At 33.1% G+C, this 20,724-nt stretch overlaps 1 protein-coding gene across 4 annotated transcripts in view; it reads left to right on the forward strand.

Moving 5' to 3' along the window:
- Pclo (piccolo presynaptic cytomatrix protein) overlaps window positions 1-20,724 on the forward strand; it is a 371,116-nt gene that overhangs the window by 298,567 nt on the left and 51,825 nt on the right. For 3 of the 4 annotated variants that reach the window (XM_074064870.1, XM_074064869.1, XM_074064867.1), the window contains exons 15-21: window positions 702-826; window positions 3,316-3,342; window positions 10,186-10,279; window positions 11,486-11,557; window positions 13,377-13,557; window positions 15,099-15,293; window positions 16,579-16,653. In XM_074064870.1, the coding sequence (XP_073920971.1) occupies window positions 702-826; window positions 3,316-3,342; window positions 10,186-10,279; window positions 11,486-11,557; window positions 13,377-13,557; window positions 15,099-15,293; window positions 16,579-16,653 (769 nt within the window). The remainder of the gene's footprint in view (window positions 1-701; window positions 827-3,315; window positions 3,343-10,185; window positions 10,280-11,485; window positions 11,558-13,376; window positions 13,558-15,098; window positions 15,294-16,578; window positions 16,654-20,724) is intronic. The other variant, XM_074064868.1, reaches the window with a different exon arrangement.

Below are 20,724 nucleotides of genomic sequence, written 5' to 3' on the forward strand. Positions count from 1 at the left end.
AGTAAGAACCCATGTGACATGACTTTTCTTTCTTATAAGCTTCTAGAAAAATTAAGGAGAAAGGTCATATTATCCCAGTCTCTCATTTTATAAGAAAAGTAGGCAGACAAAAACATTGGAGAATGTAAAAGAGAAAGTGGGAAAACCTAAACATTTTGAAAAATTCTTACATTTCAGCACTGACAGATTTATCTTTACATAACTGTTCTACCCACTGCTAATTATTTGCTGAAATCCAAATGACATTTTATAATAAATTTTCCAATTATTTATTTTCAAAATCCTCATAATTTGTGCTATTTTCTTAAGAAAAGAAATTCAATGTAAAAATGCACCTAGCGCTCACTGTATGAGTTTCCTTCTAAATGAATCTTAGCAAGCAAGGCCAAGACATTTTACCATGGAACGACTGGACAGCGTGTTGATTAGAAATTAAAATGTGCCCAGGAGGTCCCAATTAAATTAGACATTAACTCTTCAGTTTAGTTTCAAATAAAATGGAAATGAGGGTGGATATTTCTTGTAAGATTTTTAAAAACTAGAAAATAAGAGTAATAGTGATGTAGCTCAGAGACACAGTGCTTGCCTAGCATGTGCAAGGTCATGGGTTTGATCCCCAGCACCACCACCAAAGAAACATTGAATGATATTGTATCACATGTTTTAAAAAATTTCATGGAATTATTTTCTATCCCCTAAAGCTTCAAATCAACTATGATCTTGGAAATCTCATAATCCATATTCTCCAAGCAAGAAACCTTGTCCCTCGAGATAACAATGGCTATTCTGACCCTTTTGTTAAAGTGTACCTTCTTCCAGGGCGAGGGTAAGTAAAGAATCAATGTCTTCCAAATATTTTCCAAAAGTGTTTTGAAAATAGTGACAATGTCTTCCAGTCTCAAACTTCAAAGCCTCACCTTAATTGACTTTATTATGACATATTTATTTATTTATAATTAGTAGATAAGGTAGAATTTAAATTATATAATTAAGCTTTAAAGGATTCTATAAGAGCAGCCTCAGTGAGAACAAATCAGCATCTCAATTTTGGGAACCAGTCCTGTGACGACCAGACAGGTTAACTGTGAAGTGAGTTAAATCTACTTGTGGCAGGTTTAAGGAATTTACTTACATTCCCAAATTTATTTAAAAAGTCAATGTTCACTTACTGTGTATTTTTATAGGATGTATATGTTTAACATTCATGTTCTCAAATCGATGTTTTAAAAATAATAGTAAATAAGAGTATTTGAGAGGCTCACTTTGGTAAACAAATGAAAAATACCTCTTTGAGTCTTCTTCTTGTTACATATGCTGTCGGTATAATACAATGCAAGTGCTCAGGGCGAGGAGTGCAAGTCAGTGATAAAGCCAGTGTGTAGCATGTGTGAGCGCCTGGGTTTATTCCCCAGCACCAAGGACAATTAATAAATAAAGGAAAAGTGCTTTTGGAGATGTTCAGTTTGCATATAATTAATGCTAATTGCTATGATCTATTATGTAAATCAGTACTCGAGGGTGGTTTCAAAATGGAGGTTTGGCCTCTACAAATCATTATTCTTTATCTGAACAATTTGTGCCAAATTAACATGATGAAACCATAAGTAATCAACAAATGGAGGTATAATTAAAAGAACTATAAATTGGTAATTTGAAGACACTAGATTATTTTTTGTTTATTTTTCTTTAATTTGAAGAGTGACTTTTGAATATTGTTTTTCTTGGAAATTTTCAACCATGGTACAGAAGCAGAGAGAATACTGTGTGAACCACCATGTACCCATTGCTCATCTTGAGCAGTTACCACTTAGTGGCTGATCACGTTTTATTTTTACCCTCATGTACTCCCTTCATCCATGATATTTTGAAGTCAGTCTCAGCTATTGCAACTTGCTAGTGCAAGCATTTTAGTGTGTATTTCTAGGAAATACTCACTCAAAAATAATCATACCATATATCACCATGAAAATTTTTAAATAATTCCTTAGTTTCCTCAGATGCTTTATACTATGCTCCTAGCTGGTTTGAGAATCTAATATTTATAAAACATGCTACCCATCAAGAGCAAATTCTTTTTAAGTACACACAGTACATTCAGCAAAACTGTGTTCTTGGGTACAAAACAAGCCTCAGTAAATTTAAAAGCATTGAAATCATACAAAGTCTGCCCTCTGGCTGTAGTTGACGCATCTGAATAGATCCACATTAGTTACAGGCTGCGTTTGAATCTGCTATTCACTGACTGTGTCACCTTGGCAGATTACCAATTTTTTTCAGTTTCAGTTTCCTTGTCAATATTGAGAGAGCTGATGTAGGCAGATCTGTAATTTTCAGTTTGTCAGAGGAAACAAATCAAATGATACTCAGAAAGTAATTTGAAAATTGCTAGGTACCATATGAAATTCAGTATATAGACTTTAATTTCATCCTCCCCAATAATTCCATTTGGAAACTTAGAGTTGTTGGTATAGTTGCTCTGGTTTCAATTTATTAAACGTTTTTGAAAACTTTCAGCAATTTTACATAATGATTACACACCAGCTACCGGTCTAGGAAAGGCAATCTTTTATTTTATGTTAATTAATTTATACATTTATATAGTTGTATATATGATTTGTCTACATCTTTTAAAGTGAATATATGGATAAACAATAAACTGAACTGTATTCTAATTGTGTATTTGGTCACTTGACCTTTAGTGTTCTTTACTAATATTATGAAATAAGGTGAAATCACTCCCAAGAGTTTGTCTTTAATTAATATTTTTTAAATGACTAGATGAAAATAAGCATTATCTTTTATTTTTCATCTTCCATAGCAATATTCAAATTATACTACAAATCAAATTAAGCGAGTGTCTTTTCTTTATACAGGATATGTTTGTTTGCAGTCTAGCAAACTTGCATAACCAGGACAGGCAGGTAACATGAATACGTCAGTTCATTCTGGTACAAGTACCAGGGAATGGTCCACCCAAGCTAACCTGGTGCAATTTCTCCATCAAAATATCCCTGATGAGTGAGATTTAGCTCAAAGGCAGCTACTATGCTACTCATATGCAATTCCTAGTTCTTTCACTAAATTATTCCTAATTACTACCATGGTAAAGGCATTGGAATTTATTACACTTATGACGAATTATTTTCATCATACTTCTAAGATTATCTTCTGCCTTATGTCATTTATATATTATGCTATAGCTTCTCTATTCGTTATTCACATATTTTCCTCCTTATTTCTGTTCCTAACTATTTTCTTCCTGTCTTTCTTACTTTCCTGTGGTGTCCTTCACTCCCGCTCTTGGAATATATGCAGTCAAGTCATGGTTGTCCAGAATGCAAGGTAGAGTTGATTACCTTACAGTGTCATACTAGGCTGTTATGACTAAGTTATTATACTCATGTATTTTTACATATATTGATCTGAACTTCAATTTGGGCCGTAAGTTTTATTTGGTGTCTTTCAGATTATGCATCAGCAAAACTTTTCTGACCATATTTCTAACTAGCTTTAGCAGATGTGTATAATCAGACAAAAAAGTAGAAAATATTAAAAACATAAATAAGGAAATATCACTCTGAAATTAGACATAACTAAAATTTTCATTTATAATCTGTTCACTAAATCTTATGTAGCTTTTCATGTGATAATCTTAAAACCCATCTTAAGTTCTCCTGAGTCTTCTATTACAAATAAAAATACCTAGAGTCACTGATCTTCTGCATATCATGTACTAGATATGTATCTCATCTTAAAGACAATATGTGCAGATCTGGTCTTTTCCCTCACTTGAACATGGTATTGGGACATTCCCATTTTTTTATACCCTTTATAGCACAAAATTACTGGTATGCAATTTAGAAACCATAATCTTACTGTAATATATTGCCAATGACATAAGAGTATTCTTGTTTGTTTCCAATATTAGGAGCCTGCTTTCTGATATAACTCTCAATAAATCACACATTATCAACAATACTGCCTCTTAATACACAGCACAAAGCATTATTTTGCACTTTTCTTATCACATTATAAATTACATGTGTTATTTAGCTGAGGAGACAAATCACGTACCATCTGTAGCAATAGGATGATGAGAAATTTAATCCCACCCAGATTATTAATGGTACAACATTTGCTTTGGCTGTGATATTAAAATGTGACATCTTTATCAATCCTGACAAGCTGTTGCCCAGAAGAGGCTGCTTGTGCTTTTTAAAGGCATAAGTATTTATGTCAAGCAATACAACTAGTGCCACAGCCTCACTGGTACCCAGAAACATGAAGCCACATAATTACAGCAAGCAGTGAACTTTGATACTGGGATGAGTTTCTTGTTATGCCTAGTTCTTTCATTCCAGAACACAATGTAGGTCTCTGAAACATAAAATTAGTTTTGTTTGAAAGAGATAATGTAATTTTTACAACAGACATTATTAATCATATTATTCAGAATTTCTCTTTCTTCTAGAGAAACTGGGGGAGCATTATCAGAGTAGTGATTTTATTTAAGTTAGAGGAGAGCATGTTTTGTAAATGTGAATAGTGGCTAGATTAGTATGGAATGTCTAAGGTTACAAATGGGAGATTCTAGCAGTTGATCTATCATCTAGAAGTTATTTCCATTATGTCTGGGAAAATTGTCAAAGTGAGAGGAAATTACAATGGCAAAGTACTGAATTTGGAAGCTAAGCAATGGAAGCCAATGAATGAAGTCCTTAGGAACTAGGGTTGCAAGTTCAGCCCTGACATCAGGAAGCTATGAGATTTATCTAAAACTGTTTTATATTGTGCTAACTAGGAGTAATAATAGCCTTCTTAATAGATTTTTTTTTGATGAATTACATTGAGTAATGAGCCAAAAGTGGTAAGCATAATGTCTGCCACATAATAAGCTCTTAATAAATGGCAGTTGTTGTTAGTATTGCATGTAGCAAAAAAAGAAATACCATGTGCTTGATCCACTCAAATTGTATCAAGTTATTTAACAATGTGACACAGAAAACCAAACAATGTTCCTTTGGTAACAAAATGTAGTACATTAAAACTAAAATAACAAAAGCCTGTTTAACTAATAAAAAATTGCACTGTTCCAGTTTACTTATCTTTTTTATTTCCTCTTCTTACCCTTTAGTCAATATACTCATAGGCTCTGAAAGGGCAAATGTCAGGCAAGATGAGGTGAGAGAATGACAAGCACAAATAGCCCATGAACTCAGTGCATGCCCAGATAATTAAAACATGGAAATAAATGCACCTGGTGTCTCCTTTCAACTTTCTCTCATCACACTTTGGGCAAAGTGCAAAGTTTTTCTCACTAATGATATTTTGCTATGATCGTAACTAGTTTTAACTATCATTCTACCTGTTAGCGCAATTAACAGCTAGACTTTCTCTGAATATCTTTGTTAGCATGTCAAACTATTTCCTCCAGGACAAGTATTGCATGTATTTACAATATGATGCCCAAAACTTATTTTATCTTAGTAAATTTTAAAGGAAAACAAGAAGTACAAATGTATTTTAACATGAAGATAAGCACCATGTTCATCTTTATGAGTTGACTTTTTGTTTTTCCATATTAATACATCTTTGATTATTATATATGGCCTGATTTTCATAATGTAATACCATTAATGTAATCTTCCCATGAAGGAATATATTGTAGTATGTTTACCAAACAAGAAAGAAACAGGAGAGTAAACTCAATTTTTTCTCATCCTGAATTTATACTCACATTCAAAAATCCCCCAGCTTAGCTGCTAATGTTCAATTTGTAATTCCACAGATTTGACATGACTTTGAGAATTGTGGCAAGTTTTCAGTTGTAGGATGTAATAATAAAGCCCACTGGAATCATACACTAGATGGTCGGAACATAGTTGTTGTAAAGAAGTGTTATGGAAGGGGTGGCTTCATATGGCCAACTCTGAATGTCAGGAAATGTAAATGCAAAAAAAGCTGTCATTGTGCATGGTGGTATATGGCTGTAATCTCAGCACTTGGGAGACTGAAGCAGGAAAATCACAAGTTTGAGACCAAACTGGACTACATAGTGAGACCCTATCTCAAAGAAAAAAAAGCCACAAAGGATTTCATTGGTATCTACACAGACCAGTCAGAGCTGGTGAAAAGGGGCTTGGGTATAGAGAAAATTGAAGAATCAAACTCATTAATAGAATTAAAATACTCTATTAAAGTGAACATCTTTATTTGTGACCAATCTATGTTACTTCTGATGGGATCTGTTCAAAAAATAAGTACTTATAATAATTATCCCTGATTGTTCCACAGCATTCACTTAAAATATATATTCAGAATACTTCCAGGCTAAAAGTGGCCTATTTTTATGACATGTGTGTACACATACATTATATATAATTTATATTGTATCTACTTAAAACAAATATTTAATTTGAGGTGTAGGAACATTAGACTATAAGTATGCTTCATATATACATGTGACAACTGCATAATGAAACCAACCAAATGCTGTTTGAAAGAAGGAAGGCAGAAGAAGAATGGAAATATAATGGAGGAAGTGAACTTGCTCAAAGTACACTGTGTGCCTGGATGGAATTATCACAATGAAATCCCTCCTATTATTACTATATGCTGATTCAAAAATTAAATAATTCTTTAAAAGCTCATTGCTTGGCTTCCAAATATTTAAAAAAGAAACAAGAAAGAAAACAGATGAATTAGTGGCATTTTGTGATGGGCTTAATTCACTTCATATAACACATTTAAAATCAAAGAATCTAATTTCTTATGCTTTAATCTTAATCCTACCATCTAATAACTGTACAACCTTGTCAAGATACTTTATTTCCTCTGAGTTTCTGTTGTTCTTACCTAATAAATGGGATAATTAATAGTAACTGTGTTTTAAGAATGCTTTGAGGGTTAAATGGGCTAACACATAAAAAGCATTCAGAACTCTGCCTAGGAAAAAGTCAGAATTTAACAAATGTTAGTTATTAGTATTTCAATGGGCTTACTTTATAAAATGTTTTTATGCTTGAGTTAAATATATGAATATATATCACTGCAACTAAATAAGGATTTTGCAGTTTTACATCTTGATAGCGATGCATAATTCCTGGTACAGACTTAGTATTCAATAATTTTTTTGCAAACTGTATAAGTGAAAAGAATGACTAACTGTGAATATAAAATTTTTAATAATAATTATTCATATTTATGGACTAGAAACAATGATGACTTATAAATTCTTTTGAAGACATTTCAACATAGCAGATAATTTTAATATACAGACATATACAGAATTTTAGTGAAAATATGAGTTCACATTTAACATTTATTCCCTTATTGTTAAATGATATAGACTCAATATCTTGGAATTTAAAACAAAAACTTTACTGCTGCTCACTGCATTACGACTCCTATCCTTTATATGCTTTTCCCATGATCTCACTACTTTGATAACTAAGTCCAAAACCAAGCAGAAATGTTAAAACTCATACTACTATGTTTTTCTTACATCCCTACCTAGAGGAATACCAACCTAAGTCTATTGTTAACTTAGAAGTGGCCACATTAATTCTATCTATGCCATTATTGAAAAAAAATGCCAGAAGTGAGTATAAAAGAACATAGCTTACCAAACTCTTTTGGATTTTTGTTACAAAATCTTTCTAACCTACTGAAAATTATATCTTAATGAGTACTTGTATGCTTGTTATTCCAGGTTTATCAAATATTAATATTTTGTGATTTTTACTTCAGATGTTTGTCCAATAAAATGTACTTTACAGTATACCTGAAGTCTTCTGAGATCGCATTCTTATATGCCAAAAATAACCACTAAATTGAATTTAATATTTATATTTCTCAGGTTTTTTATAGAATATAATATCTTATATTCAAGTTATTCAAGTGAACTAAATAATTTGTCCTATTACTTATATCACGATACCTTACTACATTTATCCTTTGGCAAATTTTTTGATAAATATTTTTTTCAAATTTTTTCTAATTTAATATGTGGAGATTTATTTAATTCACTTAATCTGCTGATTAGTATTACATTGGCTGAATAAATCCTAATGTATTTTTTCATTCTCTTATTGACATTATTAGGAATGATACTGCAATGAATATGAAAACATTTCCTGTACATGGTTGGGAGAAGTTCTCTAGGGTAGAAGTAGAATTAATAGAAATGTGGTATTCTGAGTTTGGGGGTTTATAAACTTATGCTTTACTAGAGACTGACAAAGTGACCTAAAAAGTTTGTGCACGAGCTTATACATTCCATCCACAGTCTATAACAGTTTCTTTAAATTATTGTCTTTGCAAAATCTTGGCAACACATTACATTTACCAGGGAGTTTTCAAAAAATCTTGTGTTGCCCAAGCGTTGCCCTAGGTTAACTTCAAATCAGACTCTCCTTGGAGGGGAAGTTGGATGAAGTGTTGACTGAGTCCCCCACAGACACACACACACACACACACACACACACACACACACACACACACACACACATACACTACTACCAATATTGGAAATTACTGTCCTTACATCTGACAGGTAAGAGAATAAAACCAGAGTGAGAAGGAAGATATGTAGCTATAGAGCCATCTCTACAAGTGGGTGTCAAATTGGAGTTTGAGTCTCAAGAGCTTTATCTGGAACACAGGCAAATAAATTCCTGGGGAAAACACTGGGCATCCCTTGGTATGGCAGTATTTGAGACCAAGAATGTACCAAGATGGATATAGCTAGAGTTCCAAATAGAACATATCCAGTGTCTTTAGGGAAAGTCATTTTTTAATGTCCAAACACATGTCAGGAACTCTGAACAAATCTGTTTTTTTCAGAACTGTGGTAATCACCAGAGAAAAAAAATGTTATTCAATTATTGAGATTCATTTGATTCAGAAAAAGGCAATGAAAGAGAAAGGCCTTGCCTGTGTGGACACCATTTGCAAATAGCATATTGCTGTAATGTAATTCCAACCCCAACCACTATTTGGTCCTGCTACAGAGAACTCCCAGACTTAGTTAGGGATAGTTTTTATATAAGTTGTTTTGAAATGTATAGGATATAAGATTCTAACTATTGCTCAAGGGGAATGGAAGAGTCAGAGATTAACACAAATACTCCAAGTTACAACGAATGGGGTTCAATAGTAACATAAGCCATTGGCATGAAGCAAGAGTTTATATTAAACTAAAACTGCTTTGTAACTACATTAAATACCATATGTCACCAAGAATGCCAAAATATACTGTAAATGTTAGATAAATTTTTATGAAATTTCAGATATAGCAAGGGCCATTTTTCATCATTTTCTCAGCTAATGCAATCATGACTATTTTGTTGAAAAATATGAATTGAAAGACCATTTAACTTTCTGACATGAATAAATGTAAAACATCTTGGAGTTTACTAGACCAAATTATTAATTATAGAGCATGAATGTATTGGTGTTACCATACAGTTCATGTAATTAGCTGCTACATTCAGGAAAGAATAAGATTTTTTAAATTATAACAAAGTTAGAATACTTACAGGCATTTCCTTTTGAAAAATATTCATTATGGGAGAAAGGTAAGGAAGAGTGGTAATAGAGGGGTTCAGACCAAATAAAATGCAGTATATTCACTGGTGAAATACCATGGCGAAACCCCTTTGAACAATGAGTATACACTTAAATAATGAAGGACAAGGATGTAAAACTGGTCCTGTAAAAGGGAGGGTACTGGAAGTAGGTGGGTGAATGGAGAAGATAAAGGTGGGTGAATATGGTCAATGTACTTTATGAAAATAGAACACTGATACCTGTCAAAATCATTTTAAGAAGAGGGAAGGGGAATGAGGGAGAATGGTGGTGTAGATGAACCTAACCAAGGTACACTGTAAGCATGTATGGAAATGTCACAATGAAACCCTCTGTACAAATAATACATGCAGGTAAAAATGTTTTTTAAAGTATTCATTAGGGAAAACAAAACTAAAGACATCCAACATATTTTTAAATTGTCATTTTGTATTCAGATTAAAATAAGGTTGAAGGCATGATGATGATGATGATGAGATAATTATATGGTGATTTGAAGCAAAATGTCCAGAAAAGTCTGCATGTCTTTCAGTTTAACTATGAAGTCATCACTTAATGTGAATAATCAAAGTAACCCTTTCTTTTTTTCCATTTCAGTGCTGAGTACAAGAGAAGGACTAAATATGTCCAGAAAAGTCTTAATCCCGAGTGGAATCAAACAGTAATTTATAAAAGTATTTCCATGGAACAGGTATGTTATGATGATTTTCCAGGTGACAGATTTAGGCTAATATCACTATAGTTATGACGAAATTATTGGAAGATTGGGACCCATATCAGTGTTTTCCATACAAACCAAACAGTTCAGTAAACTACATGTAGGAAATGTAGCCACTGAGAAGAAATGAGTGAAGTTCAAAGATAGGGGGAAAGTAGATGTGTGCTTTTTGACAAAGTGGCCAAAAATGAACAAATAAGTAAATGAAATAGGACTAGTGGATCCATTGATTATTTAAAAATTTCAACTTCAATAGAGTGAGTTGTATTTATAATTTGGGCAAGAATACTTTTCAACTGACCATCTTTTGACTTTCATCAATAATAAAAAGAAAAAATACATAGAAATGCATTACTCTAGGAAATAATATTTCTGAAATTCATCTCTTTTCTAAGTCAAGGTCTCCAAGAAGAGACATTATGAAACTAAACTGTACAGAAGGCATAATGATGAAAGTATAAAAGATTATCACCACAAACAAGTGATTCTAGACAATATTACATGATTGTGCTTTTGAAACTCTGAATTTCATAACTTTTCTTACATACCAGAAAATAACTGATAGTTCATGATGTTAAATTCAGAGAAGAGAATACAAATAAAACAGGAAGAAGGAATTCTAATTCATATTAGACAATTTATCAACAAGTTGTCCTTCAAAATGATGTTTCAATTTATCCACTAGTGGAATAATTTGATTTCAAAATTATAATCTGGGTTCTTATTTTAAAATAAGTGAAATTCACCTGTAGAGATAAGATAGTGCAACTATATTTTTGGAAATCGAAACAAAAATCTATAACCTAAATACTTTATCTAAATAACTCAGGAATTTTTTCAGTCTATGAATTCCTAATATTTAAAGAATGTAGATTCTGCTTTCTATTTTTAAAAAATTGGTGGGTGGAAGGGATAGAACAAATGGGAATAAGTAAGAGTTATTATTTTGATCACAAAATAATGAGCTATTTATGATCAAACACTAGATTGGTCTGCAAAATAATCATTGAAGTTTCACAGAATATTAGTATAAATCTACATAGTTTCAGATAAAATCTCAAGTATTTTTACACAAATGGACAAGATTCAAATATGAAAATAAATTAGTTTATTTTTAAAAAGGTAATGAAAAATTACGATGGGAAAATGGGGTTAATAACAATTTTATTTGGACTATAGCTCAAGAAGAAAACCCTGGAGGTGACAGTTTGGGATTATGATAGATTTTCTTCTAATGACTTCCTTGGGGAGGTAAGCCTCTGATTTGCTTTTCCTTAATGATTGCCATTATGAACCACCAATTAGAGCATGATGCAAAGTCTGTTTCCTAAGTTTATAAGACAGTTATTTAATAAAATCCTTTCACAGATAAAATTTATTTCCTGAGTTAGTCTTTGAATAAATTGAACAGCAACTTGAGAAATGGTTTTATTCTATCATTTGACATACTTGGTGACTAATTTGTAAGATTCAATATTAATTGTTCCAATAGGAAAATATACAATCTTTCTGTGAGTCCAAATGAAACTTGAGGTAACAAATTTATATTACTAATGAGCTTGTTTTGTTGACTGAAACAGATCCTCTCTGGGAGAGTTTACACCACTGAGAGGGGGGAGGATGTGGAGAAAGGGTGTAGAAGGGTGAGAATGGTGCAAATACTGTGTACACATGTATGTAAATGGAAAAATGAGACCTGTTGAAACTACTCCAGGAATGGAGGAAGGGGGTATAAAGGAGAATGATGGTGGGGGAGAATTCAAGTGTATATTTGATATATTGTAAGAACTTTTATAAATGTCACAATGTACCTCCATCCAGCACAACAATAAAAAAAGCAATTTCAGGTTCTTTAGTTCCTAGTCCTCACTGAATATATCACTGTAACATTTATATTACTATTTATGATTAAATATCCTGAGAAAAATTTCTCAAATACTTTCAAAAGCAAAACTAGAAACAGAAGAAGATAATTTATACAACTTTATATAAGTTTGCAAGGAATTAAAATAATCTAATCATGAAATCAGGTATGTGATAAGACCTTGTGGATTTGTTCGTACATGGTGTTCTGAAAGTACATGTTTTGTTTAGTTCTCTTTTCTAAGAGAAGAAGTTTGGCATATATGTTAAAAATAAGTTATCTGTAAGAAATGCAAAGCCTACAAAATGTGACATCCTTTGAGAAAGACTATATAAACAGTTATGTAGTCTAGGTGATAATTTAGGCTTGTTTAATTCTTAAGATTCTGTACCTCTTTTTCCTGCCCAAACCAGACCATTTAACTCTCATCTTCACAATGTATTTTAGTCCAGATTCCGGTACTAATTTTGATCTTAGACAGGACTACTCTAGGATGTAGTGTTACTTATGATTTATTATCTTGTTTCAAAACTGACTTACTGAAGTCCTTCTAATTTATTGTCTTATATTTATGTGAATGACCTGCATATATCCATGGTGCTAGAGTTTTATATATATACATATTCAAATCTAGGATACCAGCAATTGTAAATTGCATCATTATTTATATACCACTAAGGAAAAAAGTTAGCTAAATTATGACACAATGCTTTCTCATCATCAGTTGTCAGTCATATTTCTATTTCAAATATTAAAGTGTGTTTTTAAATTGAAGAAATAAGTTAGTAATTGCAAATTATTCATTTTTTCTTTTCATTTTGTCCCTCTGTGACTAAAATGATACCTTTTTTAAGTTGCTTGTCAAATTTAGGACTATTCATAGAACAAAAAAGTTTTGTGATAAGATTGATTTATACTACCTTCTTTCATAATATGCAAATAATTTAGTTAATAGTCAAAGACCTTAAATAGCTCAATTTAATCATACATTTACTAGGTATTCAGTATGCATGGAAACACTGTTCTCATTATCATGGCTGAAGAAAAATGAGAAAAAAATACAAATGAGGAAGATCCTATCATCATTGTCAAAGTTGATACCGAATCCTTTGATTTATGTCCTTGAATAATTAAATCACAGAAAAAACTAATGAATGCATTATAGTTTCATACGTAAGTTTCATTAACTTGTTATACTCTTTGCAGGTATTGATCGATTTGTCTAGCACATCTCACCTCGATAACACTCCTAGGTGGTATCCACTCAAAGAGCAGACTGAAAGCATTGATCATGGCAAGTCTCATTCCAGTCAGAGCAGCCAACACTCCCCAAAGCCATCTGTCATCAAAAGCAGAAGCCATGGTATCTTCCCTGACCCATCCAAGGGTAGGAGTGATTTCAAGAGCAAAAAGTGATTTGTACATTTGTTTACTCAGTAGCTTCTTGACCAGAGTGCCTCTAGAGTTAATGTATATTGCAAAGTCAGATTCTATTGAAAGAAATTAAAAGAATATCCTGTGGAGTTATATGGAATTTGGAAAAATGAACTTTAATCTCAGATTAGCACAAAATTGAGTAAATGACTTTGCAATTTTTGGTTTTCTGACTCCATTTTTCAATTTTTTAAAAGGATGAGTTTAGAGTATATGAACTTTGTCTTTTCTGTTTCTCAAAATCTATAATAAAATGATTTTTTAAAATGTGTTGACACGTTTCATAAAGAAATTATAAAATACCTTTTAGTACATTGACTAAACATAATCATTATCACTTAGGTATATTTCTTTTTATTGTTTGAATTTCTGATTTTTCATAAGTGTACTCTTAAACTATAAATAAAATTTTGCATCCTGCTTTTACCTATCATATCAAGAATACTTTTTGCATGTCATCAAAACAATCCACATGCTAAAATTTTCTTCAGTCTTTTCTGAATGTTGAACTGAAACAAATTTTTAATTATTGTTATTTTTTAAAACAACAGTGCCACGTATTAGATTATGTAACATACAAAGCATTCCCATTTAAATGATCTTTATGTTGGGAGGTTTATCACCAACTATCCTACAACACATTAATTTTCATTATAAATTGATTTCTTATCTGTATAGAATATATGTGATAACTTATCTAGATATAGTGAACTATTTGTAAGTATTAAATACTATGTTTATATTGGACTTGAGTATTGCTTCCTTATCTTTGCTACATTTCTCAGAAAGTACATCAAATTGAAAAGTACTTCTATGTACATTAAAAAGGAATTGGATTACAAATTTAAGTGTGCTAGGAGATGAGAAATGAAGACATATCCATCAGGTCATCCAGTAAATATAGTAAACCACTGACTACAGTGACTGTTGTAGATTATTTATGAATGGGTTTTATAGATCAATTATGGGTTCCATCCAACATCTCAACAGTGCCTTGTTTAACAGTCTCCAAGATGATTAGAATAAAGATCTCTCCTTCTATCTAACTATCCTAGCAAACGTGTGATCTGTGCATTTTCTAAAATTGCCTGAGACAATGGTTAACATTTAATACATTATGTGACTCTCACCACTCATCCCAAAATTCATGACATTGTTTCTTTAAAAGTCTGCATCAGTGTAAACTTACTGACCTCTTCTAGAATGAGCAGAGTTGCTGGGTGAAACTAGAAGTGAGCCTCATTACTTGAGGCTACTTAGATGTAGCTTTTTATGACTGTATCTCTTCTCAGGACTGCTATCCTTTTGCCTTTCATTCCCAAAATCATTTTCCAAATGTTTACTCACAATTAATATGGTAAAAAAATTTCATAAATAAGCCATAAAAAGCATTGTTAACATAAATCTTAGACAGTTTCAAATTATTTGCAGACCAAGCTTGATGGTAAGAAGACTGGAACAACTTTAACTCATGTTTTACCCTTTTGTAACCAGACATGCAGGTTCCTACCATTGAGAAATCCCACAGTAGTCCTGGTAGCTCAAAATCATCATCTGAAGGCCATCTCCGCTCTCATGGACCATCTCGCAGTCAAAGCAAGACCAGCGTCACTCAAACCCACCTGGAAGATGCAGGGGCTGCCATAGCTGCAGCCGAAGCTGCCGTGCAACAACTCCGCATTCAACCAAGTAAAAGACGCAAATAAATTCCTCAGCATGGCAGCTTAATGTTCATCTGTTGCCTTTCTCTCCTGCTGTCCTTCCCTGTTTGCTTTCTGTTTTTGGCATTCCCTGCTCACTTTGTTCTCTGTCCCTTTGTCTGTGTAAGAATAGTATCAATACATAAATATGCTCTTCCTTATTTAGTTTTTGTTTTTTAATTTATATAGACTGCAATAAAACTGGCTGTTTCTCCTTTGTTTCCCCCATCCATCCAACCTGGCTCATAGTATTTGGTAGCTGTGTCTATGATGTTTGCAGGTAAAGCAACGTTGTATGTCCTTTTTGTGTGTGCTTAAATATCCCTTAGAAGGCAGGAGTTAAAAGCACAAAGGGTTGCCAGTTTTCCAGGCATTACAGCAAAAAAGCACAAGCACACAAGTATATAGAGCAGATTAGCAATGAAATGGTTGCACCTAAAAACACTCAAAAAATTTTAGGCAGAAGCAAAATTAAACCAACAGTCAATTTCTAGAACCTAGAGGGAAAAAAGCCATTCAAGTCAATGCTTAAAAACACTAAGACATTGTGCATGTAAGATGATATAACTTTCCATGTATGAAGCCTCCTAGTCTCTTAAAAATTTTGTGATCAAAAATACGTATTATTAGTATAAGAATATGTGATGAGGAAATATAACCTCATTTAGGAGCACAATTAAGTCCATTCTATTGGATCACACTTTGTATAGGACAGCAGAGAGCTTACAGGCCACTTTTCCCCAACCATTGAAATCCTTCAAAATCCAAGGTATGCTATATGTAGTAGCTGTAAATTAATTAAAATATGATAATTCACCCATCTGAACTGTTGTATTTTCATTCTATTTGTGAAAATTTAGTCAACTGATATAATTATAGAAAAGCCTCAATGCAGATGTTTTGCAATTGTATGTGCACTGTTATCTCCAAGAAGTATCAGCCAGGCAATGGAGATACATTGTTGTTTTCCCCATCTCTCTAATCATTATTCCAAAGAAACAGCCAGTTTTAAACCCCTTTAGTGCTGTGCATGTGGTATCATTTTGGCATTTGAAAACACAATTTAAATAGAACAAAAGAGCACTTCTGTTTGCATGAATAACATTAAAGCTGGTTCCATCTGAGGATACATACTCTGGGTTTCCATTTCACCCACACTGCCACAGCAGCACATAAAAGCGGTCAGTCTAATCATGCCAGGAAGCATCACAGACACAGCATAGCAGGAGTCCTCCCCACTCAAAGGACTCAGTCTGATAATCTGCCTCCACCAGCCAATGGCAACCAAGACCAAAGCCAGCTAGCCCTCAGGAAGGTGGTGTCCGATGGACCAGTCAAGCCAGAAGGAGGTGAGCAGAAAGGCCCTGTTCAAAGCACACAGCAAGAAAATCCCCCACATTTAAAGCTCTCATCTTTAATGTTTAGAGATTGTCCGATAAATATGTTTATCCACTTTTTAATGTGCTTTTGTGGGCATGGCATTTTAGGACTTCATCATCACCATGTAAGTCCCAAGATCAGTCTCGTAATATACTGACTACAGTGATTTGTATTTTTCTATGCATTGGGCATCTTTGACCTTTGTTGGGAAATAGACTTTAACAGTATTCATATTGCAGAATGGAATGCATGCTACTAACCTAATCTGTTCAAGCATGACTATAAATATGTTGCATTGTGATAAAAGTTTAAATTGCTCACAATTCAAGTTAGTATACCAGTTGAAATGTAGTTCAGTTTTTGTTACATATTATTTGAAGTGTAACTTTTGGAAATTCTTAGAGGAAAGTAAAGGAAAAATGTTAATGCACTCACTCACCTTTACATAGTGAAAGTTCTTTCTTGATCCTACAAGCAGACATTTTCCATTCGTGTTTCCATAGTTGTTAAGTGTATCAGATGTGTTGGGCATGTGAATATCCAAGTGCCTGTGTAATAAATAAAGTATCTTTATTTCATTCATAAACTACTGGGTTCTGAGCCATTGTTATATGATGCAGCACAAAACCAGTGTGTCAGTTTTTGTTTTCTCATTTAATCCCTTTCAGTAGAGTATAGTCATTGCTCCATTACTAGTGAGAGCTGTGATGACAGAAACATTTGGGAGCAAACAAAGTTCCACACTGGAAACAAAAGACAGAAGGAAAGTCATTACCAAGTAAAAGCATCAGCGCTTAATAAAAAAGCAAATAAACAATGGGGTTGGACTAACCTAAGCAACATTTCCACTGTTTCTCTCTCCAGTGTCTGATCTACTTGGCAATCTTCTCAGGTTCCTGCGTAGAAGAAAGTAAATCCCATGAGCCCTGGCTTTGGAGATGCAGCTAACCTTGATCCCACAGCTATAGTAAAAAAGAAAAGCAAACTTATAACTATCCCTAACTTGACTCCCACATTTGTGGAGTTTTCCCCAAGAAACTGCCACTACCCAATGACATAAGTCAAACGACAGTGATCACAAAATTGTCTCCTAATTTAATTCAGACACACATATAAGGTGTTTTTTTTTAAATCAGGATAGCAGCGTTAGCTCTCTTAAGTACCTCCCAGCCCTAAAATACTCAATTTTATGATTGAGTATTTTGTATATTTGCTACAAAGTTAAAATGAAACCTTGTACTCTTGTATTGCCCCTTTATTCTCAGAAAATTAAAAACATTTAATGTCCTCTTCATCTAATTTATCAGATATTTGGGGACCAGTAGATGTATGTAGCAATGTGGAGGCAAACCATTGAGCTGTTTCTTTGGTTTGCCAGGTAGTTAAGGCAATTAGCTTAAAACATTATTATAATTCAAATACATATTTGGTCAGCCCAGTTAATAGATTGTCACCAGAACACAATTTCTCTTTCCTTGCTAGTCTTACTAGTACATTCCAAAAGTATTTAAAATTCCACCTCTCACCCTTTCTTCACAAGTAAGATCAGTTAATTTCTTTGTTACTCATTTTCTTACTTGAAATATTGCATTAATTATAAATGTCACAGTAACCAACTACTTCCCTTATCTCATGCTTTATTACTTAAGTATTCTGATGTAGGTGAATATGTAATTATTTTGTAAGATTTTCATCATAGCTGCAGTTCTTAAAATTTATATGAAAATACAAATTTCCTTTGAGTAAGGCTATAATAGATATCTCTTATATTTAAAGCACTAAAATTGAATCAAAAGTCATTCTTTACTGATGTCACAAAGGGAAAAATAGACAACACAGCATGCTTTCTTGTCTCATTTTGTCCTAATAGATGATAAATAAAATGCCCTATTTTCTAAAATGTAAATGTATTAGTTCTATAAATACAATTATATAATTGAACCATGCATCTTGCCAAATGCCTAATAATAAACATTCTGTAGGATTAAATTTACATAAAATTCAATGTAATTTGTTTAAAGCCTGGAGAGAAAAACTGATCAGAGATATAAACATATAAAGAGCCAGCAAGTCTCTGCTCATTACTTCACTTCCTGAAGTATTAGTAATAATTTTATGTGTTTGGACAAAAGTCTCCCATTTCAGTCCTCACAATAGAGTTCATATAATCCCATCTGCATTCTAAAAATACTCCACATTTGAACAGTTTTTCATATTGTATAAAGTGTTTTGTCATCCATTTTTCATTTTTTCACACAAAGTAGATGAGATAGTCATTCAGATATTCTTCTTCCTGTTTCATAAGGGAGCAATCAGAGAGTCAGAGGTGTAGGATGTCTGATGTAAGAACACACAGCTAGAAATTTTCAGCACCAGCAGTCAAAACCCTTATCTTAGGACTCTGAAGCCTTTGCATTTTTAATACACTGACTCTTCAAATCAAACTCTCCAATAAAAACAATGGTCATTTACTTATTTGTTATTTATCACTAAAATTCTTACAAATTATTATTGACAACTAGAAATGGTAGCAGAATGCAATTTAATTTCCCTGTCTACCTCATCCTCCTTTCTCTGGCTAGTGATTCAAGTTGTTGACAGCAAAGGAAGAAAACTTCCCCTTGCACAAGCTCAGTGAGGCAGGAGGCAGGTCTGTGGAGGATGCTGTACGTGCACCTCTTTCGGCGTTTCTGCCAAGGGTGACAAAATTGTCCCTGAAGTATTTTTCAAAGATTTCTTGTAAGCGTCTCAGCAGATTTCTGCTTGAAGTAACATAATATATAGGTCAAGCAAGAATTATGGAGTGAGGCAAAAGTCACTTCTCTCCCTCTGGGGTTTAGTTGCATGCTAGAAAATCTGAAGGGACAGATTAGACAGATTGTGCCAAATCACCCTGATGCCTAAACAACTCTGCTTGCATGTAGAGATCCCTGGAGGTGGTTTTTTTTTATTTGTTTGTTTTGTTTTGTTTTCATTTTTTTTTTTCCCCAAGTGCCTTAGTTGAACACAGGCCATGCCTGTGATACCAGCTAGGGAAGAAGCATTTATAAAGTAGTTTTTTTTTTTTTCAATTTTACTTTTTTGAAGATCATACCAAAACAAAAACAAATGGAAGTTTCTTAAAACTTTGAAGATTTTATTAACATCTAACATGTTAAATTTTAAATGCAATTTAAACATTCTTGTCTATGTTTGATACTAAGATTTTAGGTATGAGTTTTGAATTTAGAAACAGATCATACAAGATGAGTAAACCACTACTCCCTGGGCAATAAAACAAGAACAGCTGGGACAGGTTGAAGTGCTTAGATGAGAAGATTAATTATTAAATAAGTTGTTTGAGGGAATTAAAAATGCAAATCCCTTTGTATAGGCGAATTGTAGGAGAAAAGGCTGAAGCTACTTCCACAGACCACTGCTGGAAATTCGACTTTCAATAAAGCTTATTTGCGGCACCTATCAAAGACAAGATTCATGCCCATGTTTTGCCTTGGTGAACTCTTGCCAAGCCATCATTCTGTGGGAGTTGCTCTCTTGGGCAAGCGGTAGTGGGTGGCTGGGTTGGGAACGGGCGGGCACTGGGAGTGGAGGGAATTGTTGGTGATAGATCATAGTGGCTAATCAACATCTCATTTACTTCTAAAGTACATGGATCACTTCAGTCAGAAGGAATTAGCCTCTTGTTTATAGTAAGAACAGGGCCCATCAGAAGGGAAGGAAAGGTGAAATCTAAAGGAACTCAGAATGGGTTCATTTGGAGGTAAAGTCTTCTTCAACATTGTATGTACATGCTTAATAAAAACAAACTTTACATTCCTCATTTCAATGTATTTGTGTAAAAGCAAAAATTGCAACATACAAAAAATAAAAAGCCTAATCAGTTTAAAATTTAAAAACTATTGATATAATAGTGTTGTGAACATGGCAGACATCCAACAAAATCTAAAAATATCTGAATAATTTTTCAACTTTCAGAGTTCTGTGCCTATTTCCCAGGAGTGAGGGCATTCTTTCTTTGTTATCTATGAAAATCAAATGTT

Source organism: Castor canadensis, chromosome 2 (genome assembly GCF_047511655.1).
Source record: "Castor canadensis chromosome 2, mCasCan1.hap1v2, whole genome shotgun sequence".
Classification (NCBI taxonomy): Eukaryota; Metazoa; Chordata; class Mammalia; order Rodentia; family Castoridae; genus Castor; species Castor canadensis.